Genomic DNA, 23,645 nt, shown 5'->3' on the forward strand with positions numbered 1-23,645 from the left:
CTTTAAGTGGTCTGTAAAATTGACCATTCAGATTGAAAATGATTGTTTGTGACCCCCACTGCAATACTTTCTGAAACAAAACAGTCCACTCATTCAGTAATTTAGGTTTTTTATTTTTTTTTTGTACAAATTAAATAATTATGTCGTCATTATTCTTTTGCAAACAGAGTCTTTAACATTGAAAGCTGATGGTAAACTCAAATCAGTTGATCTTTGTATTTTTCCGGTGGTGTACTTTTTGGGAAACAGGATATAAGAATGGATAGTGTTGTTTTTAGCAGCATCTAAGACTGAGCTGTGCTCTCCGTACGGCTTAGTTCATAATGTTGAATTATGTGAACAGTCCGTACTCCCGACCAGAATGTTAGCGCGCGCTTGAACATTATTGGGGTAAGCTCTGAGCCAAAAAAAAAAAAAAACACAAAAAACGAAAAAAACTTCACAGTTGCATTAATTGATGCCAGTGTGTTGGTATGTAGAGATTCTGTAGCATGGTACTTCTGCCCTATTGCCAGTTTAATGAAGTCTCTTAATGGATCTCTGATACAAGAACTGTGGGGTAACTCAGTTTGCATATAGCCCTTTGTGTCATGTTCTGTCTTCCAACACACAACTACACTAACGGACACACACGCACACACACACACACACATATATAAATTTTTTTGGGTGGGAGGGTCCTGCTTTGACTGAAGGTGACAGAAGAGATGGTGAAACTACCTGAAGAGATAGATAAATGGTGAATGGGTGGACTCATACTGCTGATTTGTTATATATTTTAATGTTCTGGGGTTTTTTTTGGTTTGTTTGTTTGTTTTGTTATTTTTTTTTATTTATCAGTGAATAACTTGAATATTCCTTTAGAATGAATACTGTTGAGTTTTTCTTTTTGGTTAGGAGTGATATTTGAGTGTTGAAAATTAATCAGAACCAAGGAGGGAGATAAGCACTTAATTATTATTATCTTATTATTGTTACTATTTAAATTTCTAATGTCACTTTATTATTGTTATTATTATTATTATTTTTTGTTTGTTTGTTTGTTTGTAATATTCCTCAATATATTTTCTTCCACTGTTTAAATCACTCCAGATGAATGGATTTGTTGTTGCACAGACACGTTGAGATTTTATCATACTGTGATGTAAATCCATTTCATCAATATGAATATGCACTTATGTATTAGGGGCCAGCTCATCTTTCTCATCTAATAAATGTGTAAGAGACAGTGAAGAGTCAAGCGACAATATTACGTGCAATGGGCTCTTACATGTAAAAGGACACAATTTATAATAACTGATAAAACGGCGTACTCTGTACACGCTTAGACACTTATAGGCCGAAAACTGATCAAACACGTTTTTTAATTCCATAGCTGAAACACTTGGCTTTGAATCTCTAGCAGCACTTTCATGTCCATCTCCCTTTTTATATAGTTCAGCAACAAAAGAAAATGTATCCATGCTTTAAAGAAAGAAAGAAAGAAAGAAAGAGAAAGAAAGAAAAAAATAAAAAAAGAAATATAGAATGAAATCTTTGAAAGCACAGATTCCCCATCATGAACTTCATGCTATATATATTTTTTTTTTGTTCCTTTTTGTAAAGATGTAATATTGCTTTGTAAAGTGTAAGAGGTTGTGGATGATGGAACAAGGGGCCTGAAAGGCTGCCAGGAGACATCTAACATTTGCTTAGTGACATTGATGAAGGCCAATTTTTCCATGATTTCCTTTTGGAAACATTGGCCTGAGCCAGAGCCACTACCCCCCCCCCCCCCCCACACACACACACAAAAAAAAACTTCAAATGACGGCAAATACATGAAAGACGTGTGTTGTATTCCCTGGAAATCCTACATGAGGGTTTATAAAGGTCTTGAGTTTAGAGTGCCACAGTGACTCTTGAAAGCAAAAGCATTCTTGATGTCAGGAGAACTTAGTCCACTGGTACCCCCACTCCCCCCCCCCCCTCCAAATATGACAAAAATAACAGAATCGTGTATGGGCAAGTCTCCAGCAGACTTGACCTTCTGATAACAAGAGGTGTTATCTTTACTAACTGCAGGGTCTATGTTCTATACTTTACACCTCAACATACACACTTTGCTGCTACTGTTTGTACTGTCTACAACAGATTTTCTTGTTATCTTGCTCCTGGTAGTGTATTATGAATGAGCATGAATTGTAAAGTATTTATTTAAAAACAAACAAACAACAAAAAAAGACAAATCCTGAAAAAGGAAAAAAAAAAGAAAAAGTAACTTGTAATTAATTTTATGTCCATGTAGCTTTAGAGTTTGTGACATTTCTTGACCTTGCTAGCTCTGTCATTTGATCCATGTTAAGATCTAGTCATGTGGTTAAGAACTTTAAAAATGAAGGGACTAAACACACACACACACACACACACACAAAGAGAAAACAACTGTATTACTGTCTGTCATATTTAAAGAATAAAAAAAATATGGTTTATTTCCTTGAGTTTAGGGCCCACAGGGATATGAAAATGATGCTCTGCAAGAAACTGTTTTTGTACACTGTACATCCTTTTAGTATTTTTACACGTAAATGTATACGATAGGGATACACATTATTTTCCTTCTTACAGACTGCTTAAATAAAGCACTATGTCAATCTGCCTCTGTCTTCTTTTTTCTTTAACCAATAACATTTGATATATAAGTAGCATAACAGATGATCATAAAGATAGTTCTCTGCAGACTACATGACAAGGTGTGAAATGAAACCATTAGAGAATGTAAAATACATCATTTAAATAATTTAATGGCAATATGAAAGTACAAATCTAATCTACAGACAAACCTTAAACATACAACTGTTGGCAAAAAATAGCACAGGTTCACAGGTTTCTTGACCCCGAAGAAAAATAAATCCATAAAAGAAATATATTATCCATACTAATGTTCATTAAAACTTGCTAATAGAGTGGAGGGTACTATTCCAGTGTGCAGTGGATTTGTGGAACGCTACTGAGCTGGTAATTGTGTCTGGTTGAGAGATGGTGTGTGTGTGACACAGAGTATCCATGACAAGAAACTGGCTCGGTTTCCGTGCTCCCAGTATGAACAGAGAGGTCAAAAAGACTCCTGCAGCTACAAGCGGCATTAACTCTTCCACTGCCACTGTGGCATAACACCACATCAAACAAGAATCACTCTTAGAGTTTGGGGGGGGGGGGGGGGGGGGGGGGGTTCAGTTTCCATTCCCCATTATACATGTTAATTTCAACACATTTGATACTCACACTTTATTTTGATAAAAATTTCTTAATCTCACTCAATTTGCACAGAATGTTACACTCCGGCTGCATATGAATTTAGGTCTGCTCGGAAAGCACATTTTTGTCATCAAAACGGAATGTAGCATTTATATCATAATAATAATAATCGCAGTAGTTAGTCAGTGATCAGAATAACTTCACGAATGAATCATTCCGAAGAAGGAAAATGAGTTCCTCTCACGCAGATGAAATGTCAGGTCTCCTCACAGCAGGCAACTGGGGAGGAAGTTAAACAAGAATAAAACTCAGATGAATGAACTCCGGTGTTTTCTCTTGTTCATTTCTGCATAAAATTAAATCAGCCCACAAGTCCAAAATGTCTTTCATTTAAAATATTACGAAGGTGATTCTGGCCGTCAAATATAAGTTTTGCTAATGATTTTTATTACAGAAATTATATGAGAAGAATTTTGCAAGAGAGTAATACTGGCTATTGCTTTTTTTTTTTTTTTTTTTTTTTTGTGATTGAGGATGTGCTGGCACCACATAACACGGGAAAAAGTTACACATCGTGAGATTTCAAAAACTGGGCAAAAGATTTAGAACCACACCATATTCACGAATGATGAAGTCTCCCCAATTTTTTCTTTCTTTTTTTTAACTGAATGTCATTTCGTACTTAGGAAACAGATCTTCAAACAGCTCCCTTGGTATCCCAAATAAGCTCAGAGACTACTACTTTGCTGTGAGTGGGTCTAACGGGCACGTGGTTACTTTAAGACAAAAGCTCAGGGGGGGAAAAGTCGGAAACCGCTAACCGCTCATCACTCTTCTAACAAAACAACAGCATGGCAGTATTAACGGAGCCCAGAGCACCGGCGCTTTTCAGAGCGCCGCTCCGTTTGTGATAATCTCCTACGAATGTCAGCGTGCAGTGATTCGCTGTCTGTTGCTGAAGAGCCTCTAGCAGCAATCTGGATGAGCATCTGTGAGTGCCTAGTCTTGCGTGATGTGCAGCTATGGCTACCAGCTGCTGCGGTACTTGTGTGCACTCTTTCTCTCTCTGACAGCTAGTGTGGAAGGAGCCTAACCCCCGTTGTCACTGTAGTTGGAATGAGGTGACACTGCCCTAGCGGTTGCCATGACTATCATTCTAGCGTGTGTCCTTAACAATGAGGCAAAACTGATCAAAAATCATTTCGAAAGACTGATCCGGCGACCGCGTTCTGGAGACAAAAAAAAAGTCAGGTACAACTGATTTATGATAAAGGCTCTCCAATTGGAGTCGTCATCTTTGCAAACTTAAAGCCTGTTCTGCACACATGATATGAGTAGAAATCCAATGCTAGTTTGGAAACAGGTTGCCAAAAAACCAAACTATCATCCGCGTCATTAGAGGGGAGAGATTCGAAGCTCTTGGCGACTATTAGATGATCGAGGATCAACCTTTGGTACAAAAGAGAGAGTCAAAGACCGACCTGAACACGCAAGTTTTGCATCTCCTCCGTCAGAAGCTGGCGCTCCTGTATCAGCTGGCTCTGTCTGGTGAGCAGCTCCATGACTTGCTGGGAGCTGGCCTGACAGTGCTGGTCCAACTGCTGCAGCCTACACAACACATTTTCTCAGTCAATGTTCATGTTCCACCATAACTTTACAAGCTTCAACTCTCCACGGTGAGTCAAGGCGGTAAACAAAACCGTTGGATAGTTTTATGTAACGTTACGAAACACACAAAGTTGTATGCAGGCATTCTGTGTCTGCCATGAACTGTATGTGAAATTATGTCCATAAGTATTATGATCATGTGAAAAGGATGTTAGATGAAATCTTAGGTGGAGAGGTTTACTGTGTAAATACAGAAATCCTTTCAGGTGTAATAATATCTTAAGTATATTCCATCTGATACGATTTTGACCGCAGATTACGGACCACAGCCTCGGTCGGTATCACCTATCGATAAATTGGACGTGTTCATTAGAATATTTGAAGAAGATGTATGACCCCTGTACCGACAGATTCATTTCACTGTCACCAGAAACGACACCAACGCGAAAACCCACAGCGAAAAGCGTCGTTTGAGACATTTACATCCACGTATTTCACTTGAGTTTCACACAACATCATGCTATGACTCTAACCTTTCACTCGTGTGCTGATTGGTCAAAGAGCGATCGTTCGGTGTAAAGTGGGCAGCTTGGGTTCCTAGTTTTATGTGCCATTGTCCCAGATCGCACCTCCCTACAGAAAGCTGGGAGGGGAGTAAGGATGGACCTCCAGTGCCAGGGGAGAGAGGGGTGGCTGAGGATAAGACGGAGAAGAGGGGAGGCCTCTAGCTGTTGCTGAAGGGAAGGAGACAGATGCCCTGCTCCTGCTGGCTGGAGCCAGCGCCGTCTGTGCAGACCCCACTCTCTCTCTCTCTCTCTCTCTCTCTCTCTACTTCTCCTCTCATCATTTCCCCCCCTCTGTGAGAGCTGGACTAGCCTGGTTAGCCTAGGCGCATAAACTTACCTAAAAAAAAAAAAAAAACTCTATTACTTTCTCTCTCTGGGTGTTCTCTTTTTTTTTTTCCATATCCGTCTTTATTTTCTCTCTCTCCGACCGCACTCGCGCGCGCGACGACTTTGCCTAACTCTGGTACAGAGCTTGCATCGCGTCTTTGGGTTTCTCACTCTTTCTTCTTAATTCTTTTTCTTTCTTTCTCTCTCTCTCATTTTTTTTTTTTTTTTTTTGTTGCAGCGTCTCACAGTTAGAGCTGGACCCTGGGCTTTGCCTGGCTGTGGTGGGCAGCTTGTGCCAGGCTAAAGCCCTGCTGTGTGAGGGGCTGGCGCCGCTGCTGCCCGCCTCCAGAGCTTGGTGCCGAGCTGGCAGTGCCATGTGTCAGCCTTAGCCCCCGCCACACACAGCAGGGCACCGTGGCACTCACAAACGCTCTTATCAACTCATGCCTGGAAGTACGCTCTTTTCCAATTTGACTTATTTTTAATGTCTTTTACACAGTCGTTATAATTGACTGGCTACATGTTTATAGTCATTTTGTCATGGGCAGTGATCCTAAAGTAAATATTTCTGATATATACCAAGACAGGTAATATGAAAGTTTACCATTTCAAATATTGAGATATTTTGATTACTTGGCTTACCCGTAATAACGTCAGCGTAATAACTTGACCACCTGTTGGAATTCTACCTCAACAGCTTGAATTTTGTTTTCGCTCTTAATGAGTATTTTGAAGTGTTGACTATACGGAGACAGTCCAGTAGGTTTATCCACTTCTAAGTAATTCTATGTGATTGCTTCTGCATAATATGATTTAAACTGAATTTGTATTGATTTCATTACAGTGAATAACACGGTTCCATAGAACACAGGTCAGTCTCTCGTCTCCAGTTATTAATGATTTAATTGTGTCCTCAGATGTCTTGCAAAAAAACAGAATAAGATAAGTGTTGATTTATACAAAATTCACTGTTGTCACCGTATGTGTATTGCTAACAATCTCATACAAATGTTACAATAATATTCTCATCATCGATGAAAATAACCTCAAATTGTTCTAAATACTTACACTGCTCTGAGGTTACTGCAGATCCTTTGGGCAAAGTCACTGGCAAAGCTAATATCTCCGCTGACGTACTATCGCGGTCGTGAGCGTAGCAAAACCCATGCTTAAAACCTCCAGTCAGGACTTTGCCGCCAAAAGTAGTGACCGATGTCAAGTATATTAAAAGTCTAAAGCAGGTTTTGTAATTCATGAGCTAATTCCCTCCCCTTACACAAAGACCTTGGCTAGCAGCCTTTGCCTCTCCACCTCTGGAAGCAGCCATGCCGCATTAACCTATTACACAATCAAACTGCCCTTAATCTGTCACCTCGAAAAGCATTTGCAGCATAAACGTGTGTGTGTGTGTGTGTGTGTGTGTGTCTGAGTGTGAACGTGTTTCTGGATTACAGAGACAGCCGTACAGTCATAGCCCTAAATGACACACGCCGGTAAAGGTGTGCGTGGACGTGTATGTGTTTGTGCGTGAGAGAGCGCGCTTGACTCTCGCAAACTGCCCCAAAGTAAAAAAAAAAAAAAAAAAAAAAAAAAAAAAAGGGGGTGATCTCCGCAACACCTCTCAGAAAACGGTCCTGGCGACGGGGGTCTGATTAAATTAGAAGGCAGTCCAGCAGCTAAGGCAGCAAATCCAATAACCTCCCTCCATTTACTGGCACGCAACTTAATTAGGTTTTTAATACAGCTTAGCGCATGGGGCCGGACGGGCTGGACTGGACTAGGCTGGCCACTGCTGCCTCTGCCCACTGCTGGGCTGCGAGAGAGAGAAGGAGAGAGAGAGAGAGAGAGGAGAGAGAGAGAAGCAGGAGGGATTGTGGGGGTAAGCGTGGGGCTATGCAACCCCCCCCCCCCCCCCCCCAAACACTTCCCTGCTGACCCTGGTGAAAGGACACCATCTGCTGGCTCCCAGGTTAACTGAAAGCCAGCGACACTCTGAGACATCAGTCCCCTTCATCTGAAGAGAGCAACTTTTGACACAGCCGCTGTTTCAGCCTTCTTTTGTAATCCGGCCGTAGAGAAATCATGTCGGGAACTCTTGTGGTCTTCTTTAAGAGGAGCAAATATGCCCGTATAAAATAATCTAAAATAAATAAATAAATAAATAAATAAACCGACTTGAGAGATTAAAAACTGGTAGCGAAATTCTCGAAAATGATCAGAAAAACACAAAAGAGCCCAGTGGATCCATTTGTCTTGTCCAAAGTAAGTTGAATAAGAATCTGGGCACAGCTAGTTTTCTACCTGTGGTTCATTTCAATTAAGTTGAATGGGACAATCACAGAAATGTGCATTAGTTTTTGTCTTTCGGTGGGGAGCGGGATATTAACCAAAATCTTATTTACTACCCTGTTCATGTACGCTGAAACACACACACACACACACACACACACACACACACACACAAGAGAAGGAGGCAAAAGTGTACATTTGCGGTAAAGACCAGTCATAGCCTAGGGCTTGAGTGTGCTTTTCCAGATGCTGGTGTTTGTTTACAGAAGATGCTCCCAGTTTGTATTACAAAACAGCATGCATTGCCACCGTGAGTGTATGTATAAGCGCGCGCACGCGTATGTGTGTGTGTGTGTGTGGCCTACAGCAATGCTTTCCTGCATATCCTACCCAGGGAACTTTAAGATGTCTGAGGATTGTTGGGCTTCTTGTGGTGCAATGGGGCCCTGCTATAGCTCCAGGGTATGTGGTTCTTGTTAAAGACTTCTGGTGCAAAAGCATCTGCTCATACCTGCCCGCATGTACTGGCTCAGATAAGTCGAGCTCCGAGTTTGCATACGAGCTGGCACACTAACATTCATAGGCTGATAAAATACACCATCCAAGAAGCGGCATACCCAGGCAAACGAACGCTGGCTTCACTCCTTCTCGCACCTCACCGAAATCCACCATGGACTATATCAAACCTCAGCAGACAAAAAAAAAAAAAAGCAGGTGATGTTAAGAAAGTGGATTTCAGTATAAAAATCTTCTCCTTTTGAGTTTGCTTTCTGTGATTATGACGGGTGTTTTGAACACACGTTCAGGAGTAGCACCAACTCAAACTTTACTTAAAGTACTTTGCACTGACTGGTTGTTGGCTTTTCAATGTCCCCCGACAGAAACGTGTCAAAACATAACAAACTTTCAAAGAAAAAAAAAACCCCAGAGAAAAGACACCGCACGTAAAATTGTCAGCTGTTTGAAAAGTTGTCTGAGCTATATCTAAGAGTTTCTCTCTTGCCCTCTCTGACCAAACAAGATCCTCCCTACGTTCAACTAATTTGTTACTAAGCAACAAAACAGCTGTCACTTGTTGAAATGAACATGACATTAATTCCAGGAAAGAGCAGCACTCACTCAACGTTCCCTTCGCTGAGGTTGACAGGCCTTGGTTTGATGGGAGGTGAGGGCACGTCGGGGAGGGTGCTAATCAGAGAGGGTATGGAATGTATGCGGACTGCCTTTCGCTCGCCCGGTTAAAACAATACGGCTAGAGGCACTGCGGCCGCAGCTGCCAAGCGCCGTCGCCCCTCCCTGCCCAAGCCCGCCCCACCTTGCCAGGGCAGTAGCAAACACACGGGGGGGGGGGGGGGGGGGGGGGGTTTGGTGGTCTGTAGGCTATGAATCTCATATCACCAACTTGTTTCAACAACGCAGCAGTTTTTGGGGTTCGCGTTGTTTCCTTGTTTCTTCTCGGTGTCTTTATTTTAGGATCTAAACTCTGCGACTAGATTGGCAGGATGAAAGGTAGAGGTCTAAGCATCTAGAATGTTTCATTAATTATAATTATTTCACTCAATGTATTTTTAAGTGGATGTCACTCTGAAATGGCTGAGCGATGTAAAGGAAGTTTGTGATCATTTAATATGAGAATGGCAAGAAATAAACCATCAGTTTCGCCTGCTTGATACAGCTCCAATTTGTGGTTAAGAGTGTTGGGTTCTCCTCTACTCAAAGTGAGAGGGTAAGAGTCATGTTAATGTGTGGTGAGAAACTGGAGTCCATAGAAAGTTCACTTCGTGGCACATAGACAGATGAGCAGAATCAGGGCCAGATGATTTGACCCAAAATGGCTGCCAGTTTCTCATCCCACCCCACCCCCGAGCTAGTAGCAGACTGCTAAGACCTATACTGAATGCTCTTAATGAGTCCACCTAATCAGAAGCAGATGGGTTGACCCAAAATGGATGCTAGTTTCCCCAAAAGACCCTCCAGCAGGTCGCTGAGCACCACACTGGTTTTCAATCATCACCTAACGCGTGCTGATTACAGAATTAATCCAGCTGTGAAACTCACGCTGAACATACAACATCACTCTCCACCCACGACGTCATCGACCAAACAGGTTAAACATCAAATACTGCCCATATGTTCACTGTTTGGGATACTACAAATGTACGTTTTCCGTCGAAACTAACAAACGTACGAGTTCTAAATTTACGTTCACAACCAAATTACAACATGCATTCAACAAACAAATCACGTTTAACTGTGCAAGACTTGACAACAAACTCGCTCAACACCTCCAGCACGTGCATATGCTCTATCAAAACATGCCAGGACGGATCCGACAAACCAAACAGAACTCTCACATTTCTCAAAGCTTGCACAAAGGGCTTATGAAAAAGGACGTGGTGAGCACTTTTTTTTTTGTTTTTTTTTTTGAAGGGGGTGTAATAAAACAGGAGTGTATCAGTGGGATATGAATGCTTGGATGCGCTGTGGAGCGTTTTACAGCTTGCATGCCTTGGGATGATGTGCCCAGTGACTGAGCTGCAGAGTCTCCGTTCCACAAGGCTCTTTCAGCAGGCCACACTGTCTACGCCCCCAGCAGCGAGGGCCAGCTGGCCGAGGAGGGGCCGAGGAGAGAGAGAGGGAGAGAGAGAGAGAGAGAGAGAGACAGAGAGAAAGGGAAGTAAAGGGGGAACGCCTGGGTGAAGAGGCTCACCAGCGCCCCCATGTTGTAAAACTGAGAGTGGCAGTGGTCCCGAGCGACGACTATACTTGATTTCGGGCGAAAAATCAGAGATTAAGTGAGTCTGTGTCTGAGCTTATGGTGTGACAAGCAAAGCTAAATCATTCGTTTCACGTATGACTGACACAGGCTTAAAATAGAGAGAGTTCATAGTCTGCGACACTGTCGTTTAAGAACTGCGCTGAATTCCATCCAGTCTGAAGATATGCACAAAACAAAGTGCGTATCAGTCTTCAATCGTGCATATTTTGAGTGACCAAAAGTATGGATGTTCAGTCACTGTGAAAAAAGGGAGGGATAATTATGAATTTGCTAAAAGTTTCTTCATGCAACTAACTAAACAACACAAAAAAGAATTTATTTTGTGGAACGTGTGCTCTATAGCTAACCAACAAAGATAAAAAAACAAATCAAAAATACATACACAGTCTATGCTACATAGCAGGAAATTCTCATAACATTCATTCGACATAAAGTTAAAGGTGCTCTACCTACATTCCTGCCCAGATATAGCAAAGTTCACCCCCTAAAAACTCACATTAAAAATCTGAATGGATGTAATAAAATAAGAGAGAGAGAGAGAGAGAGAGCGAGAGGGCGAGAGAGCGAGTATCTTATCCTCTCCTTGCCAGCTTAATTTGCAAGTGAAAAGTTTGCTGAGAGTTCTTGCTTTTGGGGGAGGATTGCAGGAGCACAGCATGTGCACCCCTATACACACACACAGACACACACACACACACACGAACACAGGACAGGAGAGGGGGTGGCACAGAGCAGATGAAGCAGCCCTCGCCCGGGGCCCAGTCATCTACCCAGCAGCGGCGCGGCTGTTCACGGCCCCAACGCAGACGGACATTTGTTCTATTACACCATCTCCTCAAGCCTTTTTCTGTACGACTCCAGCAACTGCCTACACATGGCCCTCCATTCAGGCTCCGCTCACATCCAGACGCCACAACCATCTTTCTTTATGCCGCCATATGGCTGGGAGAAGCCTGTAGATTTAGTGACACATCTGCGTATACATTACTGCACACTCCTTTAAGGGACACGAGTTGTGCGAATTTGTGTTTGCGTGTACGTGTGTGCGTGCGTGTGTGTGTGTGTGTGTGTGTCTGTGCACGCATGTGTGTTGGTGAGAATGGGTGATAATTGGTGTAGGAGCACGTTGGCAGATGTGCGGAGATGCCAGGACGATCGTGGTATTTGTGTATGCATGGAGCGACTGCCGATGAGATAACAAGTGAGGGAGAAAACTGTTCATTATCAAATTGTGGGCAAAATAGCGTTTGCACCTTAAATACTTCCATGGTGTTAAAAGAATGTGAACACCCTGACAAGTTCTAAGAGTTAAGTAAACTGGGAACAAGTTAATACTTCTAACAGTCATGTCCAGGGAGCACGACTGAATAATTAAATATTTCACAAATAACTAAACATGTTCTCACTTTGAGCAGTTTAAGCGTTTTCTACATTAGATAATTCTGAAGTCGGTTAATATGGCAAAGAGCCTGACTAAAGTTCCCTTTGAGATCAACACAAATACAAATCCAAGACTCCCTTCACTACACTAAGATGAGAATTCTAAATATCCAATGTAAACTCATTTGCAGCAAGTAACGTGTGTCAGAACTCTTTTTCAAACTCAACTTTAAAATGAATTTCACAAGATTTAGACATTTACTCAAACTACATGACAGAGATTCAGAGTGAGGTATGCTTCTGATTCATCAATGAAATCATCAAAATCTTATCGTAAACAATACTAACGTAGTGCACCTATATCATCATATTTGTTACATGCACAGGGAACATTAGAGCAAGTTCTAATCTCAACAGTTTTTGTCAATGGTTTCTTTTTCTGGATCTTTCTGTTCTGGGCTGTGAATATCTCCTGGCTTGTTACTGGGGTACTGCAGCAGCCCTGGGCAATCATTAAATATTTTTTCTCTAATAGATGCCCTGAATGACACATTCAGAAGATAAAATATGAAAACTGACTCACAGACAAACTACAATCAGAACCTGCCTCTCAGAAGTCAATGCCCACCATCTTACAGTAAACCCATGCCCAGAACACATTTATGAAATAAATATAGAAATAATATGCATATGTGTAATTGATGTCCTCTATAAAAGCCAGTGCTATTACACACAGGCGAATGATTGGCCGGCATTCCAGCCCTTTCATATATCTCACTGGCTACATTTCTATGATATCTAACACCAATCTCAAAGCAAAATAACTATGCAAATACCAACAGAGAAATAAATAAACAAATGGGCAGGAGCGAAACATTGTGTGCCGAAACCCCTGTGTAGCTTGGCGTTGGCTCTCGAATGGTAAAAATAAATCAAGCTGATTTTCCAAATGTTTCATGCGTGCCGCGCTGTTGCAGCTCTTCGCAGCACAGATTGCGCTCCCGTTCAAGAATATCTGAGGTGGGGCCCCGGCTATCTGCGTGTATGGCGGAGCCATTTGCACCAGCTTATTAACACGTACACCTTAACCCACGGGCGGCGGGGTGGCGTGCCCTGCGGAGCAGAGGCACCCGGGGTGGGTGCGTGCGCGAGAGAGAGAGAGAGAGCGGGATGCACCAGACCTCTCGGTTAGTCACACCCGGGGACCGAGTCTGATTTCACCGGTTCCTGTAGCGTTTTTTTTTTTTTTTTGGCAATTTTTTTTTTTTTCTTTACCGTCAGGGTGAATCGACATAGTGTCTCAAGTAAATGCAACGTTCTGTTTTTTATGGGGAGACCGAATAAAGACCATCTGTGAAATCTAGGAATGGGTTTAAATAAATTACGACGAGGCATATTTTTAAGACGATTTCATCATCGTTACTGTATTCAAATACCGTGTTCGTTTTTCTCATGTTCCTTTTTTTTTTCTTGCTTTTTTTATCAGAACATCAGTGTTGCTTTCAATCATTGAATTGTACCGAATTATAATAGATCAGATACTCGCCTCCTAACTGTTTCTAATGAAATGAAATTCTCTCAAAATAATTATTTATCACTAAGTACAACTACTAAATGAGATGCTGAGTGTTTATGAAAACAGTTTTTGTAAATAACATATAAAAGGTAGCAGGAGTAAAAAGAGAAATAAACACAGGTATTTCCAACTGCATCCTTTTTTCTATTTCTATTCGGTATTTGTTTTTACATTCTGGCAAATTAGATTTTATTATCTTTTTAAAGAGCTAGTTGTGCTTTAAGGACACGTTTTTTTCCACCGACAGTCCTCTTCTCTCAACAGCAACGATTCTTTTGGACACTGACAGGCTTTTACCACAAACCTCTGGTTTAATGCTAGTTCATGCAAGGGCTATTATGAAAGTCACTGAGTAACAAGAGAGCTTGGAAAACACAGAGGCTACCAACCGCGAATAAATTTTACCTCCCTGATACATTACATAGTTAAAAATGGAAAGGAGATTTTGGTGACTTTATATCATGCCAAGGCAGCTGTGAACTCCTCTAAACTTTTGTTTTTGTCTTTCTGCCTTTCTTGTTTTTCATTTTCTGGTTGTTTTTTTGGCAGCGAGTTGATGGAAGTGGGTGTTAAACAATATGTAGTATTATGCTGGGAGCAGAAGGATGTTACACTCCCAGCAGAAGCTGTGCTCGGACTGGAGCTGCCGCAGAGACGCCCACGCTTGCTCGCCCATGTGAATATTCGGGCGGTTTGCCAGACGCCCATCCAGTCCACACCACAGGGCCACGTGTGCTCCTACGATTCCCCTGCAACAAAACAGGCCCTCTCCACTCAGGGCAGTGGTTAACGCACCCAGAACCAGCACTGGCATGTCACTGTGTGTGTGCGCTCTTCATGTGCCGCATGTAACTGAAAACATGGTTTGGATCCAGACATCTGTTTAATACCAATCACAATGGTGACTGTGAATCTCACTAACCTCAAATGGTTGCCTATGAAAAGAGTGGATATGTGTGTGCGTGCGTGCGTGTGTGTGTGTGTGTGTGTGTGTATGCGTGTTTGGATATAAATGAAGTCTTTAGCTAGAATGGGTAAATATCTTCTACTCTGCTGAACAGATTTTCTACTCTGTTGAACAGAAATACTGTACAGAAGAGGTTGCGCATTCATTACAAAGAAGGTAAAGATAAAAGCTTCTTTTTCTTCAAATTCTGATTCCGCCAGCTGGGTCATATATCAGGTGACTATTAATTAACCAGAGGCAAAGCTAAGTTTAGTTAAGCTAATTATTGATTCACTTAGAAGTCAATTTTCTGATCACAGTGCGTGTGCGTGTGTGTGTTTGTCTGCATGAGTATGTTTCCTTCATCATGAACATCTTTTGTGGGTGTGTGTGTGTGTGTATGTGTGTGTGTTTGTCTGCATGAGTATGTTTCCTTCATCATGAACATATTTTGTGAGTGTGTGTGTGTGTGTATGTGTGTGTGTGTGTGTGTGTGTGTGTTTGTCTGCATGAGTATGTTTCCTTCATCATGAGCATTTTTTGTGTGTTTGTGTGTGTGTGTGTGTATACCTGTTCTTCATGCGCTGGTGCATCCTCCCATGCTGGACACATTGTTCCTCCATCTCTTGACAGCGACCTCGGAGCTTATCCACACTCCTCTGCAGGTGCTCCCTCTCCAGAGACAGCTGCTCTATCTCTGCCCTACACACACACATATACACACACGCACATGCACACACACGTACACACACGCTGTTATCACATACACGCGCATGCACACGCGCATTTGCCGTCATAATGTCAACATAAAAAAAAGATCTTTAGGATTTAATAAACTATTTGACAAAAAGTGCACAGTTGATTGCGATTACCACCAAATGTAATTCTCACGGAGAGTGTTTCTGTTTACCTTGGCATACAGACTGCATACCCTTAAAGCATTTTTGGATAAGACATTTTTTCACCTGTAGGCTTATCAGCTACTTTGTAATACTGTCAATTGTTTGCTGGAGGGACACAGAGTGTAACCAGTGAGGTCACAGGTTGCGGTAAACCCACAAAACTGTATCTTTCCCCTAACTGCAACACTAGGTGCAGGTCTGCCAAACATGCTCCATTAGCAAGAGCAAACAACTTGCTCTCCAGCTCTGGGTTCCAAGTGAATGTTGCAGTGTGAGAGACAGCCAATTGGATCTATCTTTGAAATCTCTCTCTCTTTCTTTCTTTCTTCCTTTATTTATTTATTTATTTTTTTTTAAGTTTTTCTCCCTGTTTGGAATGACCAGTTAATAACAATCTTTCAAGCTTTCCCCATGGACAGCAGTCACATATAAAGCCCATCACTTGTTTTTTTTTCACATTACAAGATACCAAAGAGAGCTATTTACTTGATCCTACCACATTCACCTGGGCACTGTCCTGACCATCAGCAACCATGACTAACAGAAAGGAAGAGGGACCTTCACTGACTCAGGGGAACACAGTCAAACGTGTCCCTGGCTACAGATGTTAAGCTCTCGGCCATTCAAACTGTGACTCCCGTGTATAGGCCAAATCTCTGCACTGTAAGACGGTGTCTAAACCAAGCGTGAGACGCGGAAGCACCCTGCTGTAAATTCTGACGAAATTGGAGACGCGTGATTTATTAGATAAAGAACCGAATTCTCAGTCTGAGCTGCAGAGAACAGACGCGACTGTGGTTTACGCATAAATTCTACTCTGGGAAGAACTGCTTTAGAATATGACAATCCCGGGTCTAAGGGAAAATTCCAACTCTGTTTAAACCGAACACGTTTCAGGGAAATGGATATAGTTTGTTGCATACTTTGGCTGCAGTGCACTTGTCTGAGTTATTTTTGCTGGTAATAACACTCTCTGTTCGGTTTTGATTGTCTGCACGGCGCTGCGCGAAGTCATGGCACTTACAACACTTTGTAAGTGTCTGCTCTCAATCCAAGAAAAAAAAAAAAAAAGAAAGAAAGAAAAACTCTTTTTAAATAAAAATTCAGAGTTCAGAGGTGCTTTCTTTGTGCATACTGATCTAATGGAAATGAACAGCTCTTGGATACTCCTCTGTCAGCGAGGCAATGTTGCTGTAGTCATGTTTACAGGGTGAGGTGGTGTGGAAGGATGCAATGGCAGAACACTCGTTCGACTACCAACCGGCTGAGTTTTAGCTGGCACACTGAGCTCCGTGCACGTGGAAAACAAATAGCCCCGAGACACCCAGTAAAAGGAAACGAGAGTTTGGGAGGAAAAAACCCCCCCCAAAAAAACCAAAAAAACGAATGTGTCCAAACATCTCCATGTGACAGCTACAACATTACACAAACGGTTCTGTTCGTTTCAAAAACGGTTACTCGGGAAGCATGCGTACCTGTAGGCGAACTGAAGTGTTCCGTATGTGCAAACGCATACAATCTGGGTGGCCCTACATCACATATGCGCGAGTATACGCACGTGCATGCGGAATAAAGGAATTTGTACGAGCGGAGAGCCAGAGAGAACCATCAGTGTGAGGGCGTGTTGTCTGAGGTCTCCTTGAGTTCTTTACCAACAGAGGGAGGGCGAACAGAGCAATAAGACAAGCAGCAGTGGTCTGTACCTTCCCAAGCTGCACGGCCTGAGCGTGGCAGATTGCGGGCTGTGATGTGACTAATGGGCTTTACACTGTTTTAACAGCTGACTGCCCCAGAGGCCTGAGGTGAGAGGCGCATGTGACATGCACGAGGAAGCAAAAAGTCTTGACTCAAAAGCAGGCTGGCGTGTGCCTCTGTGTTGTGAAAGGAGACCCTTGCCGGGTCACGGGCGGAGACGGGAGAGTAGAGGAACGCCCCCCCCCCCAGCTCGGCGCGGCACAGAATGCTGGGAAAACATTCGCCGGTGCCCACGTCTTTTGAATTCGGCCAGTGCGTGTGAACAGTGTGACAACGGCCATATAGATGGCCTAAACTGACGCAAAGATATATAAAAGCTTATATGTTTAGAATGTGTCTAAGCAAATGTGTGTGTAATGTGCAAGAAGTATATATTTAAACTACAACATGAATATCAGCCAAATACAGGACAATTCCACTCTAACTTTGTCCTGACGTACCACTACACACTCTCGATTTTGCATCTATACAGCAACCAAGATACACAATTTTACCTCATTTTCAGGCACAGTTGTATCTAATCTACTTATTTCAGGCTTCAGGCACAGGTCAAAACTACCCTTAAATTCTTTTGATTCACCCTGGAACATATGATACATGGTAATAGAAATTTTTACTGTACCAGCAGCTGTGCTTACCTGCTTCTTTCAGTCAGCTCCTCCAGCTTTGATCCCAGATTACAACATTCTTCCTTCAACTTCCCAATCAGAGCATTCTGGGAACTGAGCAAGGCATCCATATCACTCACTATAGGAAGAGCAGACAAAGACAGGTCAAAGACGCTACACACAGACGTAACCCAAACACACAAACAATTAAAAGAGCAGATTGTGACATCTCTATACATATGTCAGGTCGCGCCTGAAAATATGGATGTGAAAATATGGATCCCAATATGTTTGGGGGAAAACAAGCTCACAAAACATTCAGATTCTGGTTAACGTTTGAAATCTCTGCGCGTGTGATTAGTGGCTATGATCTGCCTGTGTGCATCGACTGCAATTTCAAGCTTTGATGAAACGTTGAAACAACGGGCTCTATTGTTGCTAACATGTTGTATACTTTTCCCCAGTCATTTGCAACTTTCGGGGTGCATTAATATGCTTGCCGCCAAGAAAATTACGAAGCATCTCTGCTCTTTGATGGACACGTCAACAGGTTTCAGAGATTCGTTATTCTTTGAAATTGCGGCTGAGCTGTTTTGCAGATATTTCTTTCATCTCGTGGGCTAACTGTGGAAATTTTGTTTCCGTCTGATGCAAAGACTGAAAACACAAAAACTGCGCTGAACTATGGTGGTCACAGAACATTTCAGCATGGTTTTCATTAGCATACTTCCCTACACTTGAGAGCTAGGAATTAGTGAGGTGTAAAATGTATGAGTAATTCATACAAATAAACTTGAGAAAAAATGGGCAAGACACTGGCAAATTTGGCAGAGCCAAACTTGGTCAGCCACAGGGAGAATACTTTTTCCCAAAATGCTAATCAAAAGGAACTGAGGTATTTGGGTCATGTGTGATAAACGGACTTAAAAAAAAAAAAAGTTGGAAAGCTGTTGAAAAAGTTTACCAAAAGAATCTTAATTAGTCAACAGACTTTGAAAACGGCTGGGCATGTGTAGGCCACTGAGAGAAAACACATGCATGCGCACACGCACGCACGCACACGCACGCAAATGCGCACACACACGCACAAACGCACACACACACACACACACACACACACACACACACAGACACTCTCGTACATGCCTGCACTCTCTCGCACATACAACACATGTTTACATACACACACACACACAAAAGAGATGAAAGACAAATGAACTAGAAGTAGAAACAAATGGGGGGGGGGGGGGGGGGGGCATGTTTAAAAAAAAAACAAAAAACCTCCAATATCATCTAGTGGCGAATCCCTCTTAAACAACTACTGATCTGTTTAGAAAGAGGGAAAAGGAAGGGGGGAGAGGGGGAGGGGAGGGGGGGGGGGTTGGGGAGGAAAAAAATAATTAGTTTGTGAGAGTGGCCATTATATTCTTAGAGAGGGAAGTGGTCTGTGGTATTAAAGGACTAATTCCATAAGCCCAGAGAGTTTCCTGCTGAGCGTCTGATGCCATTTCTTTTTAGACAACATGTGTGCCGCGCAGCCGCGCCAAAAAGGAGCCCTTTGTTTTCCCTGCGCTTTGTTCTGGCAATCAGCATGCTTCAACTTTCTCGAAACACAGGTAAATAAACTAGGCGATTCCAGATGGTGCAACAGATGTGAGAGCAGCATTTCGAAATCAGCAGACAGTGGGCAGCACTGCCCATTTCTCCCCGTTTTTAAACGCTAACTAATATGTAATGCCGAAGCTCCGGAGCGCCGAGCATCTGCTCCCTTCGGCCAGCCAAAGGTTACAGGTGTTCCTGATGCCGTCCCTCGCAGTGTGGCAGGAGCTGGGGTGGGGTAGGGGTAGGGGTAGGGGTAGGGGCACGGGGGTGGGGGTGACGGGGGGAGGTAGAAGAGAAGGGGAAGTGGTGTCTTTTTTGGCAAAGAGGCATTGCGCCAGCAAAATACTCACCAGTCCTCTCGTGCTGAGCCTCCATTTGCTGGAGCGTCTGTGTCAACTCGTGCTCGCGCTGCTGTGCCTGGAAGGTCAGAGCGGCCATGTCCTCGCCGTGGCAACGCTCCGCCACCTCTTTCTCCTGTCTGCAAAGGTGGAGAGAGAGAGAGAGAGAGAGAGAGAGAGGGGGAAAAGAAACAGGAGAGCGTGAAGGGTCGAAATGTAGAGGCGGTAGGGGTCTTTGCCGTGGGGGGGGGCCTACTTGTGAGTTTTCTGTTCCGGGCTCTCTAAAGAATTAGGATGAGTTTGGAAGAAATAACAAGAGATATTGAAAGCGTAGAAAGCAAAAAAAAAACAACAAAAAAAACTAATGATAGCAGAGATTTGGAGGGTAATGACACAGGTCCTCTATTGGCCTTCCCATCCCTGTTGGTTCTCTCACATGCCCAACGATATTTAAGAGACCTGGTAAAACCCATAGTAATAACCAAACTTTCAGGCCAATTAGACACCAAAAAACAGAGCCCTCCTCAAGGCTCGAGTATGGCCAACGAGAAAGAAAGAAAGAAAGAAAGAAAGAACGGAAGGAAGGAAGAGAGGGAAAAAAAAAACAAACCCCTACACAACTAGACACTACCAGACACGACAAACACAAAACTAGACAAAAGTCAAAAGTGCGTTAATTAACGGGCGAGGAACAAACTTTTCTTGCACACTGGGCTTGGAACGGAGCTGGAGAAGTGACCGTCTCTGCAGGCCTGCTGTCGTCTGGAGTGTGAACGCGGGGTGTTTGTGGTACGCCTGCGAGACCAGGGGAGAGCGGCCGGCCCCCGCTGTGCTTGAACAGCGGCCTAAAACACCATCCACACCAGCGCTCAGCAGGGGGGCTCGCGGAGAACTCGCAGCCAGCCATTTGTTACTGTTGCTTTCCAGGGGGGGGGCCCAAGCCGCACACGGGGGGGTGCAGTGGTGGGGGGGAGGGGAGGGGGGAGGGGCGGGGAGGGAGGGTGTTTGTCGACCAATTAGCATGAAACGGATCGCCAGAAAGTTACGGCGACGAGAGTTCAGGGAGGGAAATGTTGGATGGTGTACAAGAAGGCCATGGTCAACGCCAGTGAACACAGACACGACATAGTGGAAGTGAGGTGAGGAATCTTTGTTTAACTCCATCGTACATGTTCATTTAACAAAGTGGATTGGCTCCTTGGTCATATTATATACATTTATATTTACTCAACAACTTTCTTCATTTAAACCTATTAAAGACTCAGTAGTGTGTACATATCTCTTATCTCTTTGCTTTAGCTGTGTGGAAAGTGACTACGATAGGTTTAATCTCCTGTATGTTGGAATTGTCCTTTTTGTCAGTTCATTGAGAAATGTGAGAGAGCTCAAGACAGAGCTCTAAAATGCATAGGGCAATGTCTTACTGCAAAGGCAAAAAATGTAAATGAAACCAAATTGCATTGTTTGGGATCGATACAACATTCACAAATGAAAAAAAACAACCGAGTTTGAACTAAAAAGGACACAAAAATCCACACGAAAATCAAACCCGCGCAAATATTTTTCAGCTAAAAACCCCGTATTTGAAAACTTTGCCGCGTCGGTCGACAAAACGGCATCCGCGTCGACGCAAACAACTGAAAAAAAAAAAACGTCATTCAAAGCGCTCCTTGTCGTCTTCTCTCCCGCTCTCCTCTCTCTCTCTCTCCGCCCATATTGTTCCTCGTTTCAAAGGGGTCGTGTTCTGTTTACTCGCCGGTCGTAATGATGTGAGTAAGGCCTAATGTCCACCGGTCGGGTGGAAGAGCTAGGTCAGTGTGCCTGCTAAGGAACAGCCACAGGCCTCCCCAGAAAGAGGCTCCATGGCTGGGTTCGAGAGTGTGCGGAGCGAGGGCCGAGGGTTGCCTAAGTGGGTACTATTCAAGCTGTTGCCCATTTGATTTGGAATATCACAGATCGCTCAAGTGCAGAGTTTGCAGCACCCTGCGGTGCACCGTGATCAGACGCCAGAAATGACCAAATGCTACCGTTCCTAAAATGTGCGCAAATTGGGAGTCAGCCGTTGGCTACATAAGTGCCTGACGGTACACGAGAAAGCTCGTCACCGTTTGTATGGTAATACATGTGTGAGGAAAGTTTGGAGAGTTGAGTTTGAATCACACGGCCAAGGCGCAAACAACAAGACAAGATTTAAGTCAGAGTCTGTGCTAGGACAAAAGAAAATGGCATAAAAATCATTTTGCGTGAGTAAAGCAAACAATATTTTCATTTAAGAATCTGTCTTCAGGTTTTAATGTGTTTTATTTCATTCGGCTTTTTCTTCACTGTAATTGTAACGTACCGAAATGAATTGCAAAAAGGAACTTTTGGGTGAGATTGAATGATTGGGGATTGCACTATCATGACGAAGCGCCGCTGGAGCCAGAGAGTTTAAGCGCCTTGCTCCCTAGAGCTGCTGGGACTCAAACCAGAACTCCCCCATTAATTACACCCCTAACCTTTTACTGCAAATATCCGACAAGTAATTTCCCATAAACGACATAAATTTCACAGGCATTCTAAAAGGAGGCTGTGTCGGTAGATTTGTTTTTGTTCCCAAAGAATCGGCGGGTAATTCATTTGAAAAGAGCGCTGGAGATGTAATTTTATGAAATGTAGCTAAGATTTAAACAGGCCGACAATCCCTATGCTGGAGATGTAATCGGCCAGATGTCTTTACATGTTTTTTGCTGGGAGACGTGGGCTTCTGTTCACAGCAGTGTCTTTCAATCTCTCTCTCTCTTTATCACACTAACACACACACACACACACACGCACACACACTGTCTCAGATGTTTTACAGCATTTATTCAGCCACAGTCGGTCAGTGTCAATCGCAGCCCCCCAAACCACCCCCCCCCCCCGACCACCACCCCCCACCCCCCACATTTCCCACTGACAAGCTCGCGTCCCCCCCTCCCTCTTCAAACAGAGAGATGAAACAGCCAACCTGGCCTCCCAGTCACTTCTGCCTCTCGTAACACACTGTATTTACCCTGCGTCCTAAACGCTCTTCTCTCGCCTCTTATCGGCCTATCTTTCTCTTCCTCTCGCTCTCTCTCTCTCTCTCTCTCTCGCTCCCCCCGTCGCTGCTCCCTCCCACCCTTTTTCCTTTAACTAAACTGGCTCTGGCTCCCTCCATCTGGTCCCCTTTCCTTCAGCAGCCCCGCACCTGTTCACACCTCCTCTCCTGTTGGACCGAACTGAACATTTCCTCCGCTGCCAGGGCTATTCTGGCACCCGCAACCTCTCTGTCATTCAATCCATCTGTCAGAAGTGAACTTTGTTTACCGCCAGCTTCTGCTTTCTTCTTCAAGAAGCGCAAAGCCCCCTCAAGGTCAACGGCAAAACGAATTGCAGTCGCCACCAATTTACAAACAACCCCCCCCCCCCCACCCCCCCACCTCCCATTCTCATGCAGACACCCCCGTCAACACTAGCTCCAGTCACGAGTGTAGCTTTTGGAAGAAAAAAAAGGGAGAGAAAAAAAAATCTGTATACCTTACTTTCTTTCTTTCTTTCGCTTTTTTTTTTTTTTTTTGAAGTCTCGCTTCAAAAAACTTTTATGGCTCCAAGTTGCAGTTTAAAGAAGATGAGCTGATTTTCTCAATGCCTGAATTTCTCATTTTACATCTGCAGTACCAAATGAACGCAACCATGAATATATACGACTATATTACGATATTATCAAGG

General features: G+C 43.4%; 1 protein-coding gene across 1 annotated transcript in view; it reads right to left on the reverse strand.

Moving 5' to 3' along the window:
- Positions 1-4,706: 4,706 nt before the first annotated feature.
- Positions 4,707-23,645, reverse strand: part of sdccag8 (SHH signaling and ciliogenesis regulator sdccag8) — a 35,984-nt gene continuing 17,045 nt past the window's right edge. The window contains exons 14-17 of the mRNA XM_030772375.1: positions 19,926-20,053; positions 18,004-18,112; positions 15,279-15,410; positions 4,707-4,845 (exon numbers count right to left, since the gene is read on the reverse strand). Coding sequence (XP_030628235.1) covers positions 4,707-4,845; positions 15,279-15,410; positions 18,004-18,112; positions 19,926-20,053 — 508 coding nt within the window. The remainder of the gene's footprint in view (positions 4,846-15,278; positions 15,411-18,003; positions 18,113-19,925; positions 20,054-23,645) is intronic.

Source organism: Chanos chanos, chromosome 4, assembly GCF_902362185.1.
Source record: "Chanos chanos chromosome 4, fChaCha1.1, whole genome shotgun sequence".
In the NCBI taxonomy this organism is placed as follows: domain Eukaryota; kingdom Metazoa; phylum Chordata; class Actinopteri; order Gonorynchiformes; family Chanidae; genus Chanos; species Chanos chanos.